Consider the following 11,442-nt stretch of genomic DNA (forward strand, 5'->3'; position numbering starts at 1 on the left):
TAGGTACGTTCCCATGGTCCCGCATGTTATCAACTCTTTCAGAAGCTAAAAAGCATAAAATGCAACAACCAATTCACCAATTAGAATATTGTGGTCACTAAAAAAAATTAGAATATTGTGGTCACTTTTTTTTTATATATATATATATATATATATATATATATATATATATATATATATATATATATATAAAAAGGTGGCAACAACTTTGGGTATGATTCAGTTCTATTTGCACTGGTGTTGCATCTTCTGATTCTACGGATCCAGTCCAGTTGTCAGTTATTGCTATAGACGTGGTACCTAGATGATGAGACTCTAATCGGGGATATAGAACAAGTGGCGACAGCTTTGGGTATGATTCAGGAAGAAGGACCTTTTTACGGGTTGACTCTTAATGTGGCTAAAACCAAAGTCGAAAGTTTTAGGATTTGAAGATATTTTGGACCCTCCCAAAACCGATATATATCGAAAAAATTGAAAAATCGGATCGATATATATATCGTTTTTGCCCATTTTGGTGATAATATTCAAAAAAACAAAAAAATCGGGATATATTAGAAATTTCGCCGATATATATCGGGATATATCGGTCAACAGTCAACAAAATCGGTCAAAAGTCAAACTGTCCAACCAAGTCAAATGATATATATCGAATATATCATTGATATATATATGTTTATATCGGTTTTACGATATATATCGGTTTAAAAAATATTAAATTTTCAGAGCCGATATTTCGGATTTTTCGGAGTTGGATTGCTGAAAAAATAATATATATCGGCGATTTTTTGATAAATCGACTGATATTTTCGGCCTTGGCTAAAACTGATATGTTTTGGCCATCAATGGATCCACGTCGCTATACTCCCGGTCTCTTTCATTCAGATTTGTCCCATCCTCGCCAGGTCGTTGTTTGGGAGGTGCGAAGACTCGATACATCTTTTGTTATAGGTCTTGCTCGCAAGCGTATTGACAAGGCTATGACTCTGATGGACCTTTTAGTTGTATTGGAAGATCCACAGTGTGAGTTAGCGCTCTTATGAGCTTGTGTTGGGCTCTCTAAGTTGGTCTTTGCGATTCGTACTTGTCCACCATCCCTTTTCGGAGATGCGGATTTTTGACTTTTTGATCTTATCTTAGTTGTTCTCCGGTATTGTGGTTTATGATGGTCCCGGCTTCATTGATTTACTGATGGCGTTTATCGACACTCTCGCTTACGCCCGGTGGTTTAAGTATTTATTGTGCCACGATGTCTCTACATTTGCTTTGTTGCATCCCGCTTTGGACTTCGAACTTTAGGACCACATTCTTAGGAGTTGTGGTACGGTGCCTTTGGATGAGATTCTTGATGTTGTTAGCAGTGCATTGAGTCTCCGCCTACCCGATTTTGACCTCAATTCTCTGGCTGCGAATGCTACCGTCCCCTCAAAACCACAAAACATTTTGGCAGAAGTGTTTTACGCTAAGATTGTTGCTGGTCTCGAGAGGGAGTTTGATTTATCTGTTCGTCAAAAGACAGTCATGGGACAGAACACGCAAAATATTTTATACTTGCTATTCCAATGGAGGGACTGGGACATCGTATGTCCCCGGTGGAGTATCGTTCTATTCTTCGATACCGTCTCATGATTCCTTTGTACTATACTCTAACAGTGGTTTATGCCCTATTTGCAAAAAGAGTAGATTGGATGTTTTCAGGGACCATGCAGTACATTGTCGACATTTTCCAAGTTTCAAAGACAGACATGATCATGTCAGAGACATTTGATGTGATGCATTTTGGAGGGCTGGGGTACAAGTGAAAAAAGAAGCTCCTGTTAACTTTCTCACTTATCCGAATAAGGAAATCGACTCTTCGGCCTGCGGATGTCTTGATTTATAGTTGGTCTGAGGGAAAACATGCATGTGTTGATGTAATTGGAGTCTCTTTGTTGGTAGGGTTGGGGAATGATGACTTTGAGGTGGGAAAAGTAGCTAAGAGAGCAGCGACAGGGAAGATGGAGAAGCATGAGGAAACTTGTAGGGCTAACCAGCATTGTTTCATTTCCGTTTAGTTTCGACACTTTCGGTTTCTTGGAACAATAGTTTGTGGAGCTTTTCAAGAGACTTCAAAAAGTTATGGACAATAACTTTATGACAACTGATTCTAACCAAAGCCGAAAATTTTGGACGATAAATCGATATGTCGCCAAAATATTTCGTTTTTTAAGCAATCCGAAATCGAAAGATTCGATATTTCGCAGCCGAATATTTAAGCCTTTTTAGCCTGATATATATCGGTAAAATCGAAATATATCTTTATTTCGACGATATAATTGATATTTTTGACCGATAGATCCGATTCTGACCATCGATTTTGTTGACTTTGACCGATGTTTGACTGATTTATTATTATTTTTTCCGATATATATCGCTATATATCGACGCAATTTTCCGATATATTGACACATTTTTTTTTACCCGTCAACAAAAAGATATATATTGTCCTATATATCGATATATTTTGTTTTTTGAAGGGTCCGAAATATCGTCCGATTTTGAAATATTAGGTCTTAGTTCTAACGAGTTTGTTTTTAGAATAATAGGATTTGTTATTCAGAAAAGACTTGTAGCGCAGCTTGTTGTACGTTTGTCCTAATTATTTGTAAAATTCGCTATCAGTATCAATAAAATTTCCACTAAAAAAACCAATTGTAGTCACTATGGACATGTAACTATATAAGAAGAATGGAGCTACCTTTACTGTTACATGCATGCATCTTAAAACCAATTCACCAATTAGAATATTGTGGTCGCTAATAATAAATACAAGTCTAATTAATTTTTAAGAGTGTTAATGGTTTGGTTTGCCAAATGCTAGCTAGCTTCGATCTTGTTGTGTTAATTATATAAGATCATACCATCATTATTTTGGTGTGTATTGGGGGGATAGTTAATCCTATAATAAATGTGTTTTTTTATATAAAATTTGGTTTAGTATAAATTGCAGTGGTAAAGACAAATGAAAAAGGAATTGAAAGACCAGAATGTCTATGGAGAGTGGGTGAGAAAGAGGGAGAGTGAGAGAAAGTGGGAGAGCTGGCACTACTACTGAAGTCTGTAGCTGAGTGAAGAAAGAGGTGGGGGAAGAAAAGAGTTGGCGACTAGCTTGGCATTATGCTGGACGTGCAGGAGAATTGATAAGGTAGAGTAGCACGTATAAATCCTCTAACGTGCACCAGCTTTGTTGATAAGGTAGAGTAGCACGTATAAGTCTTTTTTGTTGGTAGAGGATCACATGCTCCCCTCATATATGTTAATATGTATATATATATATATTGAAGTGAATTCATATTCTTTGCCAGGATCATGACGGTACAACAGTAAGCCCTTGAATATCATTCATTGATCATCACGAGTAACAAAAATATTGGCCCTTGACATTTCGGGAGATATGGGCATATGGCCAGTATTGGTAAAGATGGATTACTAGGGAGGTTTAAGGTTTTGCTCAACTTTGCATACTAGAAATATTTGTTGTGGACCCGTGGTGACTTATTGTAATGGCGTTGCATGTGGAACCACCAGCAAAGGCACAATCGCACAACCCTCGCAAAAACCAAATTTCTAGCAAGTTCTTCAGCATTTTTAAAAAGTAAAAATTTTGTTTGTTCCATTTAAAACTCTGTAATCGTAGCGCACATTAACCAATCAATATCCATTTTAAATCACTGAAATTAGAAATTAGATTGAATAATCTAAGCTACACTGAAAAAAAAATCATCCTATTTGGCGATTTGTTGTCAAACACAACTTTGAATCATTTGTAGCAGGTCCTGCCTAATGTAAAGAAACAGAATTACAAATTCTACGCACCTCAACGATATGCCTTATAACCGCAGTAATTTAATTGAATTAAAATCACAATAAGTAATTCTGATGACAATAAGATAATTCATAAGCAATTTTTATTTATTTAAGCTATGAACACGGTGAGCAACATATACTTAAGATCAGAGACAAGCCTTCCATATCTCGATTAGTCTCTAACATAAACTCTTTTATGCTCTATCAATTTTGGTGGCACCCTGTAACCTGAAATATAAATAACCAATGAGAAATATTAGGAAAGTTTTCGAAGAGAGAGAGAAAAAGAATGTTGATCCAAACAATATATACAGAACTATATATGGCTGCTAGGAGCCTAGGACAATAAAAGGTTAGATGTTTGTAAAATTAAGAAGAGTAATTTTGAAATCGAACGGAATGGACTGATCAAGTTCTTTTGAGACTGCTAAGCTAAGAGATATATAATAATATATAACAAATAACAACTACTACTTACTTCCACATCTAGACCCAGGTTGAAGGGGTTTGCCACAAAGCGCAGCAACGAAAGCAACCTTCGCCATGCTAAAGGTTTTCTCAAAATCTTTAGTAACAGTCTTGCAAACACAAGGTAGATCCGACCCCTTTATTGTTTCACAGCAAACCTCTGATGGTTTTATCCGTGGTCCAAGTATTTGAACAAAACGTGCACACTCATTTCTAAGACCTTGAAAATTACCTTGACAGTCTGGAGGTGATATGAATGATGAAACTTCTTGGCTTGAAATCATTAATACGCCAACAATAACAAAGGTTGCAAACCTCAAGCATGAAACGTTAGATGCCGCAGCCATCTCTTCCTATCTCTAACTTGTTCGCACAATAATAAGAAGTGTGCAACAAGAGTTCAGGCCATTATATAGAAATTTATTTTTTAGTAGTTCATTCTCTCTGGCCGCTTGATCATATTGGTAATCCAGCTAAATGGTAAGGATCTGTGAGTTGTGACTTTCCTTATATAGATTTATTGATTATGGCAGGAGGAATATATTTTAAAATATATATCCTTGATTACATATTCCATTTCATAATCACCAGATTGACAGATTGTATCCAAGTTCAATTCGTTTTTACTCACCAACAAGCACGATGCACCAGATATATATAGCAGATCAAACATATTAGATGACAAGCATGCTGGGTGTTAAATTACGTGCACCATTCCGAAATTTTCCTTACGGTGAAAAACGCAATAATCTCACGCTCCTGTTTGTGGACTCTGGTTGTTGATCAACTGATCGATCAAGGAACTTTGATCTACCGCACAATCTACGGACAAGCCCATAAACAGGCTAAGGCCACTATCATTCTGACCATGTCCAAAATCAGATTTTTCGGACATTTTTTTGTTCGTGGGCTCGTTTCGTCCTTAAAGTCCAAATAACAATTTATGGGCTATGTTGAACGGATACGGATGCGGGCACTGATGCGGCAACTCATTTATATCACAAAAAAAGTAGGATGCGGATGCAACAAAAAACACGGAAATTAATTAATATTTATAATTTTATTTTATATAAATTGAACATTAAAAACTAAATTAAATATATCAATATTCATAAATTCAAAACTATTAAAGATAAATAGTCACAAAATTAAGTTTAATATTTCCTAATCAAACTTTAAAAACATGTCATAAGTCTTAACAAAACAAAAAAAATAAAAAAATTGAGTTTTTTAATATTATTTTGATTTATTTTTTATTTTTTTATGTCAAAATCCGCGTCATGATCATGTTGACCGCGTCCTAACTGCGTCCAGTTTAATTGACTGCATCTTAACTATGTTGACCACGTTCGACGCGCGTCCATGCCGCATCGGTATCCGCGTCTGACGCGGCCTATTAGTAGGTGCGTCCGTGCTTTAGATCTTATGGGAGTTTGGGAGTTTGGAACTTTGGGCTAAAGAAGGTATCCAAAAATTACTCACTTGGGAATTTGGGATGGGCCATAATAAAGTGTTGGCTGGAGGTGTAAAGTATTTATCACTTCTCACACTACGAGTGTATACCAACAAATGGAAGAGGCAAATTTGGAAAAAATATCAGTGGTCCGCAAATTCCATGTTTGATTGAAAATTTACAAGTTTTCAAACTATTGTAGGATCACTAATAAGTAACAGTAATCCCAATGCAAGCAGCTTTGATCAGTAGTTTGTTATCTCCACATAAGCGCCATAGAGGACTATTTCCTTTTGTAGTTACCTTACTGGTGAAAAGTTATCAGGGGTTACCCAATGTAGAGGTAACTTTAAACTTCGGATTGTGTAACTAAAAAACACTAAAAAATACATGTGGGATGGAATGAAACATTTCGTCCCGGAAAAAAAAATTAAATAAATTAAAAAAAAATAAAACACACAAAATGGAATAAAATTAATGTTTCGTCCGAAGCTCACAACTCAGTAACAAATGCTATCCTTATTGTTATTTAGTGAAAAACTACCCTCATTGTCACTTTTTATTGGGCCATTGTTTTTTGCTCAACAAGGGTGATAAGTTGCTATTTCCTCTCATAGCTGCTTGCATTGGGAATGATCTAAGAACAAGTCAGAAGCAAGAAATCTCGTATAACACCCCGTGTTTTACTTTTATTTTTCCTAATAATAATAATAATATATAATAGATAAAATAAAATAGAATAAGTGTTAGTGGAAATAGGAGACGTGGGTTTATGGGATAAACCTTCTTCCCTATTTCGGGGTTTTTTTTTTAAACAGAAAAGAAACAAAATAGGGTTGGTAAAAAACAGAGAGTTTTACAGAAAAGAGAGTTTCACTGAGAGGAAAGGGAGGAGAGAAGTTTTTCTGGAAATCTACGAATAGCTAGCTGATGGTCGGAGCGCGCTAAAGGTGAGTAGAGAATACCTCACTTCATTGAACATGAAATTTCTTACTCGATCTTATTACTCTTACAGCCTGTTTTGGGTTACCGACAAAGTTATAATGATATCCGTTTTCTGTTTTACTGCTCATGTTAAGTTTCTGCGTTTGCTCGCTCTGTATGTATGAGGAGGAATTGGAGAATACCTATTGTGTTCATACGGTCGATTTTACATTTAAAATTATATGGTTTAACTACTGTTTTCACTGGTTCGAGATTGTCTCCAAAAAAAATATGCCCCGTTCCATTGAAACAAAACGAGTACATAAATTGTTTATGATTATTGTAAATGTCGGGGTCAAACTAGGTATGTATATATGCGTTTTTATTGAGTTGAATTGACGGTGATTGTTGGTGTCGTGAGATGTGGACTGTCGAAGCTTTGAGGAAGCTGTTAATGGCGTCGCCTGTCTTGTTTGATTTAGTTTGAACTCTTGTTGTTGGGTTTTTAAATGTGTTGATTTGAGGTTGGTTGTTGGTGGTTGATGGGTGCTGGAGAGGGACGATTGAAGCTCGAAGAAACGTTAATGGCCATCGATATCGCGATTTGTTGGTATAGGTAGGTTGGGTTTTTCGTGGGGATGAAAACCGATGGATTTAATAGGGGTGCCGAGTGGTGGTTGTGGTGGTTGCATTGGTGGTGGAGATGCTGGAGAGTGGGAGAGAAGAAGGTGAACAGTACGTGAGGTTTGATTTGGCTTGGGCTTGGACCGAATCAATGGGTGGGCTTGAGTGTTTTGAATTTTGACATTTCATTTTGGATTTTGGATTTAGACTTTGGGCTTTTGGGTTAGAAGAGTTTGGGACTGGTTGACTGTTGTTGACCCTTGGCAAGTTGACTTTGACTTTGACCAGTTGACCCAATTTGACCTTGGACTTGACTAAGATTAGGTATATTAGGATAGGTGCTATTAACATGCTTGTCTTTAGGCTAAGACCCTTCTATATACGTGTGTACGTGTATTAACTACTATATGATATTTCAGCTTTTATGATATACGACGTTATGACACTTAGACATCGATATATTAATAATGCGTAAACAATAATACAAGAAACAAGATACTCTTCCGCTCTCTGAAATAATATATGCAATAAAGTTCAATAATGAGTTAACAAATTTACCGCAACCTTTTAGATCTCTCCATGCATCAAGTTTTGGAAATGAGACTTATGACTGAAGATGTCATGTGATAGGTGGGCATTTATTGAATGTGCCATAAATGGCCCGTTAGCATTATAGTTGGGTATTCATTGAATGTGTCATGAATGACTAGATTGTTTGGACTGTCCTAGAGAGGAACTAAGGTATTCGCCTTGCGGGTTAGGCGGGTTAGTTGTATTCCTTGAGTGTACAGGAATGTAGGGTTTGATATTCCTTGAATGTGGCGGGAATGACCTAAGGTACATATGTACTAAATAGTGGGTGTATAAAAAATATAATCGATTAATTAATAAGATAAATTGATTTGATTGTACGGGTGTGCTTGGACTTACATTTGAATATCTATAGGATATCTACATGTGTTATATAAAATTTCTAACTTTCTTTTGCAGAAGGGTATGACTTAATAATATTTTGTGCATGGGCGCGGTCCTACCCTTATCCAGAAGTGGATATCGGTAAGTTTTAATTCAGTTACCTAGATATTAAAACGAGTTATGATAATAAGTTAATAGAATTGAAATCTTGCTTGAGAATAAACTATGCCGGTTGGAATGATGGAACTACCTGTCTTCCAAGCTGAAAATGATTAAGTTATGGGAAAATATAAAGTGATTGTTTGGATAATTAAAGTATGATATTCTTTTATGTGGTTAGTCTACTCATACCAGCAAATTCTATTTTTGCTGACCCATGTTTGCTTTGTTTTGGCAACGTGGGTGTGTTCTTGGGAACATAGGTGGAAGGCAGTGAAACCGCGGCGTTTGATTTGGATTTGTTTCTGGAGAAGTCCGGGAGTTTTTTTTATAGGTCTGATCTTTTTGGAAGTATGTAATAACGTAGTTGCATATTCATATGACATGAGAATACGATGTTGAAGACCTATTATTCTTAGAGTTTTATATTGAAGATTTTTGGATGGAAGATAGTCTTTTAATAAAGTGAAATTGAGAAATTTTGGAGATTATTGTTGTTAAGTTGATTTCTTATGATGTGGGTTTTCGATTTTGGCATGTGTTGTATCTACCCCGTCATGGCCTGAGTTTTTAGACAATTGAACATAGTGATGTTTGAGATAATATATTTCAAATATTCACTTTGTAATTGTTTAGAAATTTGGGCTGTGACATCTCGTATGTTTTTAAATCTTTAAAACCATATATAGTCCTTATTCTTTAGTACTAGTCCATGTAATTAATATGGTGGGAATTTTAGGCATACTTCAACCCCTTTTGGTGATCCAAGTATTTTTGTAACAAATGTTAATGCAGATTCAAAATATTTAAATGTTAAAATTATTAAAGATTTTAATTGGGCATAAAATATCAAACAATCAAATCCTAGAGAGCCAAAAAAAGAAAATATATTAAAGATTGCTTATAAGAAATCTTTGACGTCTTGATGGGCAACCTATGGTGGTTGGCATATTTAGATGATCCATATATAGTAAATGGGATATGATCCCATAGTAAATTTTGGACCTCCAGCTATAAATAATAGTACATATGGCTTACTGAAATCATAGAAGATCGAAGAAAGAGATCACGAGAAGTTGGGAGAGAGAAAGATGGCGTTCCATAACAATCGGTTCATGGGGTTTGCAACCTTGGTAATAGTTGTACTTCTAATTTCCAACTACCAAGTCCTAGGACAGCCAGGGTGCTCAGGTGATTTTGGTGAGTTGGTTCAAATCTGTTGGAACTTTATAAGTAAGACAGGATCACCAGTTGTTCCATACACATCAGAGCAATGTTGTAACACTATCAGGAATGACGTTAACATTCCTTGTGTTTGTCAAAGCATAACTGATAAGGATGAACAGGTACTTAGCATGGAGAAGATTGTCAGTGTTGCTGAATCCTGTGGCAAGCCAGTTGCCCATGGATCAAAATGTGGAAGTAAGTGATTTATTGCATGAATACAACATATGAACTTGTTTAGCATTGAGCTAGAAATTAAAATCATCCAATTCAGCTTTGAAAGATCATGTTGCTTGGCTAGCTTAGGCTATCATACTTGCGTCTTGTAATGATATATACATTTATATGATTTGGTGATCATGTACTCTTTCAGGTTACACAGTCCCAGGATGAGGTTTGGAGATGAAGTGAAGGAATAACTGAATAAGAGAATCAAGATGGTCTCCTATCTAGACAATAAACATAAACTCTACTTATAAAAGATGTATTAATTCTTGAAAGAATTGTATCTTTAATTTGTGTCAATGACTAAAGGTCCATTCTCATGTCTCGGTAATTTGAAGTACTTCGTAGCTATGAAATGTTAGTAGTAGTGGCTTTAGGTTCATTGATGTATCAGTAACTTTCTTAGAGTTAAGGAAGTGTATGGGTGCGATTGAAGTTCTTCAGTAGGAATAGTTTCCACTAAAATCAACAAACAGGCTAATAAGATTATACTACAGCCTAATTAAGGGTGATTTTGAACACACCCATACCCCAACTTTAAAATAAATAAATAAAATTATTTTAAACATATTTAAGTTCCTAAATTGCCTTTTTTTTATTAGGCGTATTCAAGACAAAACAAGTTATTTACTTATTCTTATTTTTTTAAAAAAAATATATTTTTGAATTCTTCTCCAATAATTGACCTTGCACTCTAAGTCTCTGCCAACATTTTTCTCACCAATAAACATGAGTATGAATCAACTATACAAAAGTAACGAGGATGAAAAAACAAAAAAAAAATCAAATTAAAATTGAAGAAAAAAAAAATCAAATTTTGATGAATGGGAGAACTTAGAAAATTATTATACTTTGGATTACTACAACGGACAAGTACAAATACCCATGTTTTTTGTCCAACCTAAGTCTCAATCAACAACTAATGATTTTGAATTATGAAGTGCAAGATTACAAGACCATGTTGTTATTATTGTTGTTGTTGTTTGTTTTTGTTTTTGTTTGTTTGTTTGTTTTTTTTTTGCCCCTATTGGAAATACCCCAAATAAATTTGGGAGATATTATTGGATTGAAGCGGTTAGTGGGGTATGACAAAAAATTTAGTTAGTTATGGGGTATGGGAGTGGTTTTATGGGTGTGTCCAAAATCACCCCTAATTAATCATACAATTAAATCATTCCCAATAATTTTTCTTAAGTAATATCATCCACAATCAGATTTTTCTATGTATTATGTTTAGAAGGGACAAATAAGGATATCCCATTCAAAATCAAATCTATTTTATGTGCTTCAAGAAATAAATAACTTAAACAAAAGTGAAAAAATAATCAAAATAAGGCAATTGATAGATGTAAACAAAAATCATAAAACTAGGTTTAAAACCCTGAATCCAGAATTAATTAGCTTAAAAGACATTGACTTTGGCAATTACGGCTAAAGCCCACCCGGTTATTTTAGTTATGATTTAAAAGGGTCCGATACATTAAGTTGTAGGATAAGGGCATTGACCCAACTACCTCATCTTCTTTAGTTTTTTTAATGTCTGTTTTAACCTTTCTTCTATTCTATCGTGAGTTAGTAGTTCATCTCAATAGATCCGGAAGAAA

At 35.1% G+C, this 11,442-nt stretch overlaps 1 protein-coding gene across 1 annotated transcript; it reads left to right on the top strand.

Annotated features, from left to right (window-relative positions):
* Positions 1-9,480: 9,480 nt before the first annotated feature.
* LOC147484293 (uncharacterized) lies at positions 9,481-10,006 on the top strand. Its single transcript, XM_086579733.1, has 2 exons — positions 9,481-9,811; positions 9,987-10,006. The coding sequence occupies exons 1-2, from the start codon at positions 9,481-9,483 to the stop codon at positions 10,004-10,006; spliced, it is 351 nt and encodes a 116-aa protein (XP_086435859.1).
* The last annotated feature ends 1,436 nt before the right edge of the window (positions 10,007-11,442 follow it).

This window comes from Coptis chinensis, chromosome 8 (assembly GCF_015680905.1).
Source record: "Coptis chinensis isolate HL-2020 chromosome 8, ASM1568090v1, whole genome shotgun sequence".
NCBI classification, from domain to species: domain Eukaryota; kingdom Viridiplantae; phylum Streptophyta; class Magnoliopsida; order Ranunculales; family Ranunculaceae; genus Coptis; species Coptis chinensis.